The 16,920-nt window shown below is 40.6% G+C and overlaps 1 protein-coding gene across 3 annotated transcripts in view; it reads right to left on the bottom strand.

Moving 5' to 3' along the window:
- SUFU (SUFU negative regulator of hedgehog signaling) overlaps positions 1 to 16,920 on the bottom strand; it is a 99,761-nt gene that overhangs the window by 62,450 nt on the left and 20,391 nt on the right. For all 3 annotated transcript variants that reach the window (XM_052800217.1, XM_052800218.1, XM_052800219.1), the window contains one exon: positions 8,490 to 8,626. In XM_052800217.1, coding sequence (XP_052656177.1) covers positions 8,490 to 8,626 — 137 coding nt within the window. The remainder of the gene's footprint in view (positions 1 to 8,489; positions 8,627 to 16,920) is intronic.

The following is a 16,920-nucleotide window of genomic DNA, read 5'->3' as shown; positions in this document are numbered from 1 at the left end:
GTTTTATCAGTCAGCATGTCATTTGGTACCAGCCACAGCACGTACGTCCCAGCTGGAAGCTAGGGGATGTGACAAGGCTAGCTTAGGAGATGGGGGGAAGGATGGGAAATATTGGGGAGGTGAGCTCATAGGCAGCAGTATGGGGAGAAGTGGATTTATTGCAGCAGTGTGGGACATAGAGGGGCTAGCACACAAAGACGTAAAGGACCAGGCTTGATCTGTGCTGCTGCTCACAGAACAGCTTGTTTTATGGGAAACGTCTAAGAGGAATTAGACTAAAACCCAACCAATTTCTTATGGACCACTGAATAACTATCAGATGATGAGAGCTTTTGGCCATGACAAACTTGGGTTAAATTGGAACCAGTGACTTAATGTTTCCATACCCCTTTGCAGAATAAAGGCACGCAGCCTGTGCACTTGGTTGAGTCCTGTTCACCTATGGCAATTTACTGTGCTACACTTTCAGTGTTTGTGCAGCAGAGTTCACTACGTAACAGGTTCTGTTGAAATGAAATTGATGTTGATTTATACTTCTTTGTAGAGCTAAAAAACACAGTTAATCCCCCCCATTTTTAATCTAAAATCCTGGAATACTACAGAGGAGCCAGGGCCAGCTCTACACTGGAAACTGGTCAATATTACAAACAGATGATAGAAAAAAATATATATATATTTCAGAGCTATAGCAACCAGAAGAGAACAATAAATCAGCCTAGAGTTGAAAAAAAAATAAAGGCACAGTCAGGGAAAAACATATATGAATTACCAGGAGATTTTATTTGGCTTTAGTCATCCTACTGGGAAGAAATAAACACTGTTTTACAAACAAGCTAGACAAGCCTCATTTGTATTCAAGGAAGCAAGGAGTTTGTTTTGAGTTTGGTTTTTTGGGTTTATGTCAGGTTGTTTTGGTTTTTTTTTTTTCCTTTTTACACACAGAAATTGGCCTGTGCCGAGAATGTTTGAAAACATGTTGGCAAGTAAAGAGTCACTGAGGCTACCACATTGAAGGTTTCTGGACTCCACATCTGAAGATGAGGCCTAGCAGTTATACCAGGGCAGCAGGTGTCAAGGTATATGCTGGCTTAATGGCTGCAGGTCTGTGACCCCAGTCAAATCACTTAATCCCACTGAGTCCTATTTTCAGTGTAAGTTATACTGCCTGTCAAACCAAAGTGCCTCTGTGGCTCAGACTAAACTAACTTGAATCAGATGAAAACTACTGAATAAGAAGAGTCCATCTACACCTGCAGTCCTTACAATTCCTGTAATCACCCTTGTTTAAAAAAGGGGAAACTGCAGCACACAATGCTGGCATAATGGCCCTAAACTGATGCACTGGGCCAACGTGCACACAGGCAGAAACAGTGTGCCTGCTTCCTCAAACTATAGACAAGCCACCAGACAATAATTTCTACCTGAAGAAAGTATGACATGTCAGAAATAACTAAGGAAGGCTAGACATACCTCGCTTGGGGCTTGCTTTTCAGCCTGGCTGCCGAAGGCTTGTGCGGCAGTGCTGCCTTGGGCACTTGCACGCATCAGTCAGAACCATCCTCCTTTCCAGTAACTTTGGGAAATTGACCCACAGATTTAAATTATGACAGAGGACAGAAGCTCACGGATACTAAGTTCCTGCAGGTTTCACAGAAATAACTAAAGGACAAGAGAAGATATTTCATATCCTTCATATTCTTATCCTCTGAAAAGGGAATACTGCACCATGACAGTGCAAAGGGGGCAGACATGCCAGGAGAGGTGTTTGTGGGAAAAACACCCAACACAACAAATCAGCTATAGCTAGTTTGGTCATTGTTTTGACACATTCTTATCAACATGTGTAACTCATCATGTACCTGCTGGAATTAGTTCTGTCCAATACACTTTTCAAAAGTGTAATAAATTTTCTAAGGAATAATTCATGTAAGTAAGTTTCTCCTTAAGTAATCAGCTGAAATATACATTAAATCACCACCCACAAATTGCATCTTGCATGCTTACTTCCTTTGCTTGTACATTTTGTTACTACTGTTTTGCAGTCCCCAAGACACAAACAGCTTCCTGCTACTGACTGGTCAAAGGTTAAATATTAAAATTCAACTTTTATATTAGCTGAGGCTTCAAACTCACATTTAAATATCTTTTAGTGCACTAGTAATCAGGAGACTATGAAAAGAGATAAATTATGTATTTATGGAACCATAGAAAATTATGTTTAGAACACCTGAAGAGGACACCTAGTCAGTCAAGACATTTATAATATAAAGGAGACTAAGGAGGCTCCTACTCTGCCCTCACCTAAAGGAAGGATCAACTCTTCCTGACAAATATCCATGAAGAATAGTTTGATTTGTTCTCAAAGGTATGCAGCAATGGGGAATCTGCAACTATTCCAGTGCTTCACTGCACTTACCATTTGAAAGTTTTTCCTAATGACAAACCCTAAGCCTACCTTACAGAAATTTTAGTACTGATAGGCCTCTCATATCCCCAGCAGGCACATGAAAAATTTATTACTTTATTCCCTACAGCAACTTTTTGCATATTTGAAGATTGTTCTCACATCTTCCTTCCATCTTCTCTTCCCTAGACTAAACAAAAGTAACACTTTTGATCATTCCTCCACAGGTCATATTTTCTGGACCTTTGGGTCATTTTTATTGCTCTCCTCCAGACTCTCACCAATTTGGACACATCTGACGAAGTCTTTTGCCCAAAATGAGATACAATGCTCTCCCTTTCCCTTCAAGGTGTTGCCAGCAGTGTAGGACCCCATCATATGCAACACACAGAACACTTCTATTTATACATCAGAATAATTTAACTTCTATCTCTCAGCATGAAGAGCGTGTTGGTTTATGTATAGCTCATTGGTGATAGTAACTCCGAATCGTTTTCTCCTCCTTTTCAGAACTGCTGCCTTTCCCCAACTGATAATTGTGCATTGGATTATTCCTGTGTAAGCACAGGACCTCACACTTGCTGCACCTCCCTGACCTTACTGCACATCGGTACTTCAGACCATTTCTGCTATTTGCAAAGGTTGTTCTGAATCCCAGCCCTCAGCACCATAGTGCTTTGCTGCGTCTGCAGATTTCATCAGGATACTCTGCATTTCATCATCCTGGCCAATACCAAATTGCATGAACTCTAGGACAGATTTTAGAGGAATCCAAACTCTACACATCTTTTGTGGTTGACAATTACTGAAGAGTCTAAATATCCAACCACTATTGCATCCCTCTTTCGTTTTTATCAAGATCGCATTTCCTCAGCTTGCGCACATACTTGTTGGAAGGGACAACGTCAAGTGTATCACTAATACCAAGGTAACCAACGTTCACTGCTTCCCATGGTGCCTGTTACTTCAACACAATTAGTTTTTTCTGATTTATTCTTGATAAATCCATGCTGGAATGGCCATTATTCCCTGGATACTTTCTAGATGGTTTGTTTTTCCCAGCAGTTTCTCAAGACCTGAAGTCTGACCAATTAGAAACCTCAGGTTTTTGCAATTTTGGGGGTTTTGTCAAGGAGTTTTTTTGGCAGGTGAGGGGGTAGGGAGGGTGGCGGGCAGCAAAGAACAGCATTTGCCATTTTCCAGCCTCCTGTAATGCCATTTGTCATGTCCCCCCCTGCAACGGTGGGGGCTCAGACTACTCAGGCTGATGTGTTCTGGGGTAAATGTTATCAAGCTCAGCCAACCTGCAAACCTCTAACTAATTCATGGACATCATCTTAAAACTTCTAAAGCTAGTTTCACTAGCTAGTTCCCCACTACATTTCATGCACTGCAGAGAATATAACCATGACATATACTATACCATTATCTTTAGGCTCTATGCATGACAAGTTTTTCCTGACAATTTCTCCAAACCTGTACCTTACAGCTGCAGCTGTTTTCTTTCAGGCCAAGGAACCTGGAAGCAGCAAGAACTCGTACACACAACACATTTGTTTCCATGCTACATCAATATATTGCCCTCATGATGTATAAAAGGCAGGCCCTTGAAAACAACCTAACTTTAGAGAGGAAAAAAAAAGCAGATGTTAATTTCAGGAAAACACAAACCATACCCTCTCTATACTGATCAAGCATCATAATACTGCAGTACCTAAAGAGTTAACAATTGTAATAAGCCCTGGATAAGCTTTCTGTAGAAAGATTGTTTCTTCCTCTTTATTTGAATTGAAGTATAAATTTGTTCTACCATGAGATATTCCCAGTATACCCACGAACCATGACAAGCTAAGGTCACTGAATTGCACAAAGTTTAGTTTTCAAGGTTGGCAGGTTTGGGGTTTTTTTAAAACTAAAAATAAAAGAGTTGGAATTTGTGATCATGGTCAAACAGTGATAAAATTAAGAACAGATAAAGCCACAAATAAAATATTTTGAGACTTGCAAGCTTAGTTTTGTTGAAGGAGGGGAAGTAGTGCCATTTAATCAAAAGCACAAAGCATCAAGCATTTGTTACAGTGAACAGAGAAGCCAAGGCTCAAAGAGGTCTTAAATTCAATGCAGAAGACTGCTTTTCTAAAGCACAGCCACAGTGCAGGAGAGATGGAAACAAAGGAACAGAACATTCATTTGCTTAGAAGTGTTTGTTACAAAAATACATCACTTGCAATGAGACATGCTTTGCAACTGCAATACATAGCGATAATATTTAGGACAGCAGTAGCTGCTAGATGAGTCTTCAACCCAGTCATCACCATTTGAAAACGCTCAGGCTCAGCAGGAGTATAACTACACCTTACTCTCCCTCAACTTCAACCAGACCCAGCAAAGCACATCCATGATAGCTAAAAAGTTGGCTTGTTATTCAATAGATAAGAATTTAGCTCTTAGCATAGCTTTCAAAGTAAACAATCTTTTGATACATGAAACTGCTTGGAGCCTATCCAAAAAGTTCCTGCCAGTTGTTTTTTTTTTTCCTTGCTTCTTGTTCAGAATGGATTCATAAGCATTACTTAAGTTGTTTTGGTTCATCAAATGTTTTTAAGGCTATTTTGGAGTATTAAAGAAACCCTGCAGATTTTTTTTAAACAATTGAAGAGAACAACATTAAGGTACATACGCCAGAATCAAACAACGCTTATCATTGTTGCATTTGATGAATGCTCCAAGTGGCACGGTCAGAAAGAACTTGAGCAAAAAGAAACCTTTCATCATGTAAAACAATGCTGTCATGCCACAGCCTGCCTAATGCCCAATGGGCTTCAGAAGAACCACCCTTTCAAATACTTCACAGTTTTGAAGTTTTAACATCTGACCAGATAAGTCCTGTAAGAGACCAAGGAAAAAAGATGATGGCAGAAGCTCACTTGGCTTTGCAGAGTGAGCGGGTTAGACTGGGGAAAATCCCCATTTGGCAGGAAAAAAAACACACTGCCGAGCACTGGGAGCCTGATTACCCAGAGGTGATGCAAGGGAGAACATGGTGATTGCTCTGGAGACTGCCAGCCCAAGAAGGGGCAGCTCATGGGAGTAAAGCAAAGCAAAGCGGGACATGTCAGATGTAGCAGAAGGACTGGGGACTCTGCAAAGCAATGGAGTGAGCGAGCTTACACTAAATTAGAAGATGACTGCATCTAGCTATGGTCAACTGGTATCGCCCTGAGAGACCAAGAAGAAACATGACAGTCTGCTCCATTACAAGTCTTACTTTTAAATGCATTGTCTTGTCAGGATTAACTCGATGTCTGTGATTAGCCAGAAGATTTTAGCCTGAGAAAGTTCTTATTCAAAGGAGACAAGTGATAAACAAATTTGTACTAAAATAAAACTAGAGCTTGATCACTTGCTGCAACAGCATACACTTTCCTTTTATACAGGGCAAGGAATGGTTTGTAATACTTGGTGACAGCACACAGCTGCTTGCTGAAGGGCATGAAGCTATACGGAAAAAACCAAAAATCCAACCCTTCTGTGATATTTTAAGGGGCCTCTGGGGGTCTCTTGTCCAGCCTCCTATTTGAAGTGGAGCCATCACCAATGCTAGATCAGGGCCATTGTAGCTTTGTTGAGCTAAGCCCTGAACCTTTTCATGAACGGAGATCCACCAGCTCTCTCATAAACTGTTCCCTGTCCTTTGCCAGCTTCCTTGTGAGCAAATTTTCCCTGAAGCCCTTCCAGAACCTCCCATACTACAACTCAGAGCTGTAGCCCCTTGTTCTGTTACCTAGGGCTTGACCCCACAATCTTGTAACTACCCTCCCAACTGCTGTACACTCCCATTAGATCACCCTGCACCTTCTCTTCACAGGCTAAACCAGCCCTGCTCCCTCCAGCTCTCCTCATAGCTCACGTGCTCTAGGACCCCAACCACCCTAGACTCTCTCCAGTTTTTTAGCATCTCTTAAACCAGGAGGCCCAAAACAGGATACAGTATTTTAAGTGAGGCCTCCCCAGTGCCAGGACAAAGAGGTAATAGCTTCCCTCAATCTGCTGCTCATGCTCTCCCTAAGGTAACCCAGCATGTGGTTTGCCTATTGCATGATGAGCATAGCGTTGGCTCATACTCAATTTCATATTCAAAGAAAGAAGTCAATTTATGATTCATATACTGGGTTTTTAATAACGCAAATTGAGAGCTAAACAGCCAGAGGCTAGAATCCATTAACATATATTTGAGCAGTGCCTTTAAAGAGTCATGGTGGATAGAAAGTCAAAACCAGCATGGATAAGCAGAGGATAATACTGGAGGCCCTTAGAAGTTCACATCACACTGATATGTATGGGCACAACCACTCTTTCCAGTCTAAAAACAGTTGATTGGCTTTGAGGTCAGAAAGATGAGACTGCATTTGTGCAGGAAACCAAACAAGGAAAGTCTCTGCCCTGAGTGCCAGCTTAGTCACTGAGAAGTTTGTCCTAAAGTACCCTACCAAATCCCATTTCACTCTGCAGACCTCCTCTCACCCATTAAAATGATAAGACAGACAAGCAACTGCTACAGAGAGGCTGCTTAACGTGCAAATAGAAGGCACTGAAATATTAAAGAGAGTGTTATGAGAACCTACACTGGACTAGAACATTTAAGAGGCTCCAAAAGGGGTCTTACATGCAAGATAGATATAAAATAACATACAACATGTTATATGTTAAGAGGGAGACTTTAGACTCAGATGTGTTCTTCAGACCCTGCAAGCCAATACATAGAAAATGTGAGTATGAATTCATGATTGCATGGTCAGTATCAAACAGCTACGGTACAATACAATTTAGGCAAGACGGGAACCTCAAACAATGGCAAAAATGATGACAGTCACATGGATTTAGATGCTTAAGAGTAGCAAAAATCAAGATAGAAATGAGAGCCCCAATTTGGATGGCAACTGGGGAAGACGGCTACATAGCAAAGGTTACAAAAAAAATGCTTGCACCATTTTAAACTCCAACAAGAGACACTCCCAATATGAAGACAAGCAATAATCTGTGTTGACATTGATCTCTGTCAGTCAATACTTAGAAAGGAATACCCCACAAGAGTTGCCACTGCCTCAGATTTGTCACAGAGGTTAGCAGAGCAATCTTGTTTTCATCCAGACCTTTCCCCTTTGAGAGTCAGCTAGCTGACTGAAAACAGCAATAGAATCAGAAGTTACTGAGCAATTTATTAACTAGTAGAACAAGTACCAAATGTTACAAATACAATAATCATTGATTTAGAAGGTACTTTACCTGCAAAGGACCTCAAACTAGGTTAAAAGAAATTCTTAAAATATTTTCATTCAGATCTTCTGGTGCTGAAGAGTGCCTTTCAAGTACGTTATGCGCTCAACCATTCTGTGGGTGTTCACATGGTCACACCACAAACTAATATTCAATCTACTGGTATAAATGAAACCCAGAAAGAGTAGTGCAAGAGGACATTTTGTAGGCACCCTGGTTCACAGTTTTCTGGCAAGTCTCCATCTGCATTAATGATTCCCAGTTGTTAATTCCTTAGCCCTTCCAGCCTTGGCATCCCTTATGACTTCTACATTTTCTCATCTCAGCAACTTCTTGTTTACATATGTTGCTCCTGCTCAACTGCAGAGACCATAGGAAGAGATTTGCTTGTGAAGGAACTGCAACTTTTTTTGAATTTACAGCCCTTCTGCTGAGAAGACAGACCTTATCAGATGGGTGCTCCTCAGCCATTTCAGGATAAGAAAATGAGGTTTTCTTACCAAGAGAAGGCAAAACCAACACCACAGGAAAGCAACAAAGAGCCACTGGGCAGGCTTCCTATGGTTACTAACTGTTCTATATCTTCAGCTTTTCAATACTAGGGATTTGCAGTTACCTGAACAGCAGTTGGGTTTGTCCCCAGCAAGCTGGGCTGATGGAAGGAACACACATTTTTGGGTTCCCACACAAAGATAATTCCCAAGATTTGATTGAGCGCTGATAAGACAAGTGCCACACAGTGTAACAGATGCGGCCCTTCAGAATGAGAGCAGGAAAAAGCGAGGCAGTATATTTAACCCTGCAGTACCTGACTGGAAGACGTATCTGGCTAAGCCTTGCATTAACTCTGCTGGCCATGTAGGTGGTGCCGACTCCCCCGTTTCTCTCTTTAGTCGAAACGTCAGCTCAAATCCAAAACCACTTGGTCCATCTGTTCCTGTAAACCTGGAGGGAATGAAAAATAAAAAGTCACGACATACTTCTTGTAACCAGAGCAGGCTTCAAGATTAGGACCATGGAAAAAGGTTGAGTGTTCTCCTCATAGAAAAGATAAGTTTAGAAATTCTCTTATTTCAGTCTACTCTATCTCAAATGGCGCAACATTGTTAGGTTAGCTGATGTAATACAATTTCAAAGATAACCATCATAGTAGTGTTTTCAGTCAGAATAATGCAGCCTTGAAACCATGACTTCTTTCCTGGGACCGGTGGGATTTTCAGCGATTTGTTTTTAAATTTGTTTTTAAAACATGATTGTAAGTTTTGCACTGATAGCTAAATGGGAACACCAAAGAAAGTGCATAACAAAGTAATGTTATTCCACCCTTGTGAATTTGAATGTCTATACATTGAGAAGTGGGATGCAACTAAAGTACTGGGTAGTAGGTTTCTGGGTTGAAACAGTTGAATATTTTGAAGTACAGCACACAATTTCTGCATTGCAGATGGTGAGCAGGGGAGAGGGAAACAAGAAGATGCAGGCAGGAAGTTAATAACCTCTCACACGATGCACTAATTCTCATTTTGCTCCAATATATGCCTGCATACATTCTCCTTGTATATCTAGGAGGATAACAGTGGAAAAGCATTGAATATGACAACTACTGTTCAAGAAGCAGTAGTTTGGCCATTTCCCCATTTGGCAGAGATAGGTGCCAATTTATTTGGTTTGGTCAGATAGGGTCTACCCAGGAGAATAAAGTCATAATCGAAGTATCAAGGCTATAACAAAAAGGAGTAAATAAAAGGATACCCCATACTACTCTTTGTTTCAAGAAAACTAGTCCTCAAGAATCCTTTTTAAAAATATTTATATATATGGGAAATTTCCTGTTCCAAGTTCCCAACAGCTAAAAATGCCACATTTGCCTGTGAAAAATGAGAAACCTCATGGACAAATACACAAACTTACAAACTTGCAAGCTGTCATTGCATCTCTCACTCATTTGCTGTGGCTGTTCCACAAAGGCAGAGGAAAGAAGGAAGGATTTACACTGAGCATAAAGGCACCTTACAGAAGCTTTCATAAACCAGTATCATTCTGCAAGTTCAAATCTCCAACAACTGCAGCCACTAGTAAATTCTCTGGAGAAACTTTGTGAATGTCTTGGATGCTGGTACCTTGCTGGCACATATGAAAGATACAAAGCACAAAGCATTAACATTGTACTCCTCCTAAAAAACAGTAACAGAGAAGTCAGGAAAGTAATGAGCGCACTTTCCATTTGAAAAACTGCAGTGCAGTGACCAGCTCCAAGTGTTGAAGGATTGTTCCAATAGTAAGGAGTTTGTTTTGAAGCAGAAATGCTTTATGGTGACCCTGCCTAATAACAAGTGTTAAAACCGATCAGACTTAAGCATCAATGCAACTCCTTCAGCATGCAATGTAACTTTATTTGAGGATTCTTCAAGTAAAGTTTGACTGTAGTAGACTTTCAAATGATGTTAGTTAAGAAACGTACCCAAGGACAGAACTAGACTATGGGACAGCCCAAAGAGCAACAGCAATTACAATGCAGCAGTCCAAAAGCACCTCAGTTTTACAGTAAGACAACGATCTGAAATGGAACGTGCAGGAAGGAAGCCTCAAAATTAGTATTTTGTATCTGTGCGTGGCCCCAGGTACATAAACTGAAAGCTGCAACACAGTTTCTATACTAACAGATCCAAATATTTCACATAGTTTGGTTTAGGCTTGGTTCTGCTGAACCCTGCAGTTTTGAGTGAAAGTTTCTTTTAAATACCCCTAAAATGCTAAGAAGAAAAAAATAAAATAAAAAAATAAAAATCTGTGACTGAAAACAAAAGAGTAGGTATTGGAAGTCAGTCAGACAGCTGCAATAAAGAGGAGTGAACAATATAGCAAATAAAGTCTTTATTTCATTAGTATGAAAATATACTAACATGCCCATTTTTATTTCTCTCCACATTATCCTCAAGAAAGAATGTGAGTTATATACTACAGAAGCAAATTCTCTATGAACAGAGCAGAAAACACATTTCAGAGTGGTCAACTGGTACATATAAAACCTCTTTTAGGAAACAAGTGTACTTTTAAGCGACAAGTCAAATAATTACATTTGGTTCTTAAACAAAGCAAGAGCTTACTGAATAACCAGCCAGCCAGGGAGTGGAATCTGGATGTGGAATGAAACCTGTGTTCTGCAATCATGCATGCAGGTCTACCAAAAAGATTGATACAGGATGGTGATAGCCTCACATATGCAAAGTGGTACTTTGTACATTCAGCACCCCTGTAGTGTTTTATTAGTTTCACACATCAGTTAGCAAAGGAAAAACAGAAATATTTCTTAAAGGGAGAAACAAAAACACTTCAAAGTGGATAGTTTTCAAGGATTGATTCCAGGAAAAAGTATACACCAGAAACTGAAACACATTATGAATGGGTCAATTTTAAGAAAGATCAAAGTTAACAAAAAGCCTTCAAGCTGATCTTTCACAGTTAACATTTTTGGAAAGTAAGATGGCTCCCCATTGAATTTCCTCCTTTCAAGCCACTTTCTGAAACAACACAGCTTTACTTGTAATATGCATGGAGCTAGAGTTTAGTGGGTTGTTTTTTAACTCCACAGATCTCTCTGCTTCCCAGAAATAACTGTTTAAGAGAAGACCACTCATGCTTTACATTGATCCATACGCAAGTTACTGAGTAACAGAAGCGTTCAGGTGAGTATCTATCAAATTTAAAGCAACATGAGCATTTAGGAGAACACTGCTGGTCAGCAACGTATCAGTAGTTGCAAAGCTGTAAAACTGACAGGCAAAGTTACTTTACATGTTTTTTTTGTATGGTAATGAAAAAGACTCTAAAATAGAGAAGAACTACTATAAAATAAACAGAATAAAAGGTAGGAAAATGAGCAGTAAGTTAATTCCCTTCTAAGATTTAAAAAAATCCCTGAAGAATCAAAAGATTCAAAAAAATCTAGATACTTCTAAAAAACACTCAAAAAATGCAGCAGCATACAACACTTATAATTCTCAAATTCTTAAATTAACAGTTAAATCTTAGAAAAATCCTATCTGCACATAAGAGATTTGTATTTAAAGATTAGATTTAAAATGTTTTTGAACAGTTAATGGTCACAGGTTGCTGAAAATAACACTGCCTTGTTACAGTGAATATTTAAATACATGCAATTCACCTGTATCGTGCAGCTGTTCCAAGGTAACAGTCTATAAAGTAAAAGTCTTTGATTTGTTTAATTTTAGGTTCGTAATTTGTTTTTGAAGAAACTGTGACACACGTGACTTTAAAAGCTTGCAATTATTTTAGAAATCATTTATGTTTAATTCAGACAAGTCTTTCATAGCAAGAAATATTAACATTCAGAAGGCAATTAGGATAGTAATTTTCAGTTTGCATTTTTGCCAAAGCTTTTGCTCTTATTCTTCAAAAAAAAGTCTTGTATTTGAAAGTAAGTTGAATGTAGTTTCAATAGCTGCCATAAAATTTCTCTCAATGAACAACAGATCATAAACCAGGAGCAGAGCTCCTGCCTGAAGTTCGGAAGACATACAGGAGAATGGAGGCAGACATGAGCTTCAGGAACTAAATAAACCTATAACCCTGCCACATGCCTCTGACCCTTGGTCTAATGAAAATCACAGAGAATCATCCAGTAGCCAAGTTATGCAGCTTGGCTTCTCTTACGGAAGTCCTTTTCACTAGGGAGCAAGTGCTTACACCAGCCCTGACTCCAAAATTTGTGAGGATAAGGATGCATCAGTGCACTGGCGGAGAGGCAAGTAGCAGCCACAGCCAACAAATGCATGGAAAATGAATCTGTCCAGTAAGAAGCCCAAGACTTCCAGATACGCATGCCATACAAATGGAAGACCAAGCAAATGGCTTTTTATCCCCCGCAAGGAAAAAGAGACTCCTCACTTACAGCTGGGCTGTAAGCAGCTGCTCATTCCCCCAAATCACCTGTATCCATTTTTGTTCAAGGCCTTACCAACAAGACAAAAGATGCACCTATCATAACCAAGAAACTCCTCCATGATCAGGGAGGTAATAAAGTAAGATTCCCCATAAACAAGTTAATTTTATACCAAGAGGTTTCATTACTTCCATGTGGAAACACTGGATTCCCATGGCAGCCTCCTCCCTGTAGGCTACACCCCTACTGCTTGGGGTTATCTCAGCAGGCTGCCAAGGAACTGGACAAAAAAGGATCACACCTTGCAGGCTTGTAGATGTTCAAGCTCATGCTCCTTCCCCACAAGTTCCCAATTTTCACCAAACTTCCAGAAAACTTCCAAAAAAGTCAACCACCTTCAGCCAGCCACGGTCAACCAATAAGCTAAAAAAAAAATATATAGTTCCAGAAGAGACACACTGAACAAGCCTCATTTCCATAGAAAACTGTGTGGAGGGGTGAGGATAACCTATAGATGGAATAAGTCCTGCTAAAGCATACAGAAGCCAGGTTTGCTCATGACCTCTTCCATCGACCCCCCAAGTTCACTGCTACCTGCACCTGTACTAATTTGTTCCCTTCCAAGCAGGCAGCAAAGCGTCCATAGCAGGTTAGCCTGACTGACTCCTGTGTCAACTGCTGAGGTAACACGTTTTTATACATACTTTTTGTTCTACAGAAGCAAGATTCTGACACTATTTGGGGTTGGCTTCTTTGTGAGCAAGGGAGGTGGGGACTAGGGTGGTGGTTTTGGGGTGGGTTTTTATGGTTGTGATTTGGTTGTTTTGGTGTTGTTGTTTTAAATCTGAAGGGGACCAATTCAGACTACAGCCAATTTAGAACAAAGGCTTTGGGAGCTCAGTTCAGCATCTCAACACTTCAGTGCTTTGCCGGTAATTTCTTCAGCAAAACAATTACAATGCATCAGTCCAAAAGCATCTCACCTCATCTTTACAGTAAGACAACAATCTGAAATGGAACGTGCAGGAAGGAAGCCTCAAAATTAGTATTTTGTATCTGTGCGTGGCCCCAGGTACATAAACTGAAAGCTGCAACACGGTTTCTATACTAACAGATCCAAATATTTCACATAGTTTGGTTTAGGCTTGGTTCTGCTGAACCCTGCAGTTTTGAGTGAAAGCTTCTTTTAAGCACCCTAAAATTCTAAGAAGGAAAAAAAAGAAATTCCATATTTTGCCCCCAAACTAAAGATACTAACTGTAAAGAGACAGCATGGATTGTATTGTGCCTGCCACTGCTTTGCCCCCTCTAACACGAGGGCACATCACCTTTATAGCCAACCTATTGCGAAGCAGCTGGCTAAGTTTTCACAAAAACAAGCACTGATGGAGAAATTCTTGGCTTGCTTGCATGCCCACTGGCATACATCAGATAGTTTTATATTATGACTACAGCAGTAATGGAAGGCTCTGGTATCTGCCAAGTCAAATCCAACCCTGTATTTAATATTAAAACCTTATTTTGTCACATGAACAAAAATAAACCTTTTGAAAGCCAAGGTCATATATTACGTGCCATTCTTTGGGTTAAAACTCCCTTTATCTGTTCAGCAAATCAGCTCAGCAGAACCAAGCACATTGCAGCACTGCACATACGCTGAAGGAGTCTGGCTTGTTCTTTTAATGAGGTAAGAGTTTCACTGATCATGATATTTAGTTCCAGCAAAAGAATCCAAAGAAATAGAGGCCCCTTTATTTACAGAGCCATGCGGCAGGGCCCCCCGAGCCCCCCACCACCCCGCGCTCTGCCAGGCCCTCTCCTGAAGCCACACACAGAGTACTGAAAAGCTGCTCCCCTCTGCAGCAGAGTACCCAGGGCGTTTTTCACATCAAATAACCCAGCTTAAGAGGATCAAAAGCCAAACTAGCCCTTTGCTTTAAAAGCAGCTCTGAAAACCAGAGGCTTTTCAGTTTAAATCAAAGCTATTTGCCAAAGCATTTTCATTCTCACTTTTGCAAGGAACGAGAGGTTTGCTTCACTGCAGTGCAAAATGGCTGTATTTCTGAAATTCTGCTTTTGAAACTACACAGCTCTGGACAAGGAGCAGAGTGTACTAGGTGTTTATTTTTTTGAGAGTTTAAGAGTATGTGTATATAAATATATTAGGTGAACAAATCCCTGAAAATGGGAGTTTATGTAGGGAAATGCTGGCCCTTCACTACTATTATTTCAGCCAGGGAACAACAAGAAAGTGGGAACAACAAGAAAGCTCTTTCAGTGTATTTGGGGTTAGTTAGGACTGTACTTTCAGAATTCACAGCTCCACTCCCAGCAGCTCCAGGGAGATAAACCAGGTCTCTTCTGGGAAGCGAAGGCAGGCTCACAGTACTGTGGACTGACTTGTCCCAGCTTCAGTTTTCAGCTCCATCACCACTACTTTTGTGAAACCACTTAAGATGCGTTTTGCTTCAACTCCCTAATTGCATTTCCCCACATCTTCTACAAAGACAAAGCTTCCTGCTCTGCTGCTGGTGAGCTACTCTGATACCATTTTGAAGGCTCCAGAAATACAGTATCACTAAATTTCTAAGCCTGGCATCAGGAAGAACTGCTGTTATTTCCATCAGAAAGCAGTTTTAATTCTACCACTACCACCCCCCCCCCCCAAAAAAAAAAAAAAAAAAAAAAAAAGAGGCATAGTAATTGTCAATCCATAGCTTTTAGTACTCCAGATCAGCCTATCAGGACATTTTAGAAGTTTGAGAAGGTGGCTAAACCAAGCTGATGGGCAGTGCCCACTACTCTGCTTGACAAGACCAAAGTACCATAAGGCCTAACTCTCACTAGCATTTTAAGACTGCATAGCTAGTAACCATCTCAGAAGATTTTTCTATTAGCTAGCAAAGATACTACTATTGGCAACACAGAGGACTGGTGTAACAAAAAGCATCAGAGTACTCAATGACTAACTTCACAGGTCCTCCCTAAGAAAAAATCAAGTTGTGTACCATTTCCCTTTCACTGCCGACATCTGCTTACAAATAAGCAACACAAAGGGTGGTCTCGGGTCTAAAACCCAAGGAGAAGCCTTCAGCAGGCTGCTACAGCCATTGAGTTGAACACCTTAGTTTCTCCACCTCCCCGGAAGGACACCAGGCAAGAGCTGATGTACCCCAAACAAGACTATGCAGAGAGTGAATCTTCTAAATTCAAGCTCCAGGTGCATTACACAATGTCTTCCCACTATAAACTAATGACTCTCAGATTCCAGAGCTTCAGGAGAGATAAAAAAAAAGTGACCCTACCTACTGCTTCCAGCATCTTGCCTAACAGGAAATGGCTGGTTTTAGTGCAGCTGTCAAGCAATATAAAAGTCTCATCCCAGAGCCCTGATGGCATGCTGGGATGCTCCTGTGAAGCAATTTCATAAGAAAATAGGCACAGGAACCCCCCTATATGAAAGGCTTAAAAAGTATCCAGAAAAGTTATTTTGGTCAAAACCCACCTGCTTACTCACATATTCTCCCAGATTATCTCCTGGCATTGAAACAAGCATCAATTTTAAAGAAAAACACATAAAAACATCTGAGGGAAGCAGGGGGTGGTTATCTGGACATCAGATGGTTATCTCTTCAGAGCACTTGACAGGAAATTCCACAAGCTCTCACCACCCCAAACCTGCACACAGGGTCTTACTGGACTCCTTTCTAGCTTGATTTAAGAAAAAGCTTCATGCATAAGCAAGGCAAATACACATGCAAAGAGAACACATGCTCAAAGATTTCTGTCCATGTAAAATCAAAGTTGGAAAGCGAGTGACACATGGTGCTCGAGACGTCAGTCTATGGCTATGCCCAAAGCCGTTGCTTGGAGCTTGCTCTTGCAGTACATATCAAATGTGCAAGCCATCGACCAAATGGAAAACCTTTCTAGAAACAGCAACTTAAATTGGTTTTAGAGAATTATTCCAACATCTAAACCCAGACAGATGCAGAGGCACTCGCTCTGCAATTATCTGGAGGCAGGTTTCTCAGCTTTCCAAAATACTCACATAGGATCTGCTTAGAAAACTTACACTGAGATAGATTTGAGTAAAATTTGTGAACTGATTTGTGCTGGCCAGTATGAAAACAGAACTGTGCTTCACTGAGCTACCATTCAGCGAGTGAAGTGCTGTCACGGGGCAGAGGGGGAAGAGGAGACTTCAGTTTAAGTTTCACTCACACATACACAACAGTGATTTCACACATCTTACTATTCAGCTTCTTCAAAACTCCGCTGGTGACAACCTTTCCCCTGAAGCCTGGAGATTCACAGTTTAGGTTTTGGTTTTAAA

This window comes from Harpia harpyja, chromosome 10 (genome assembly GCF_026419915.1).
Source record: "Harpia harpyja isolate bHarHar1 chromosome 10, bHarHar1 primary haplotype, whole genome shotgun sequence".
NCBI lineage: Eukaryota > Metazoa > Chordata > Aves > Accipitriformes > Accipitridae > Harpia > Harpia harpyja.
Note: the sequence above shows the minus strand (reverse complement) of the source record. Positions and strands in the feature narration are given on the sequence as shown.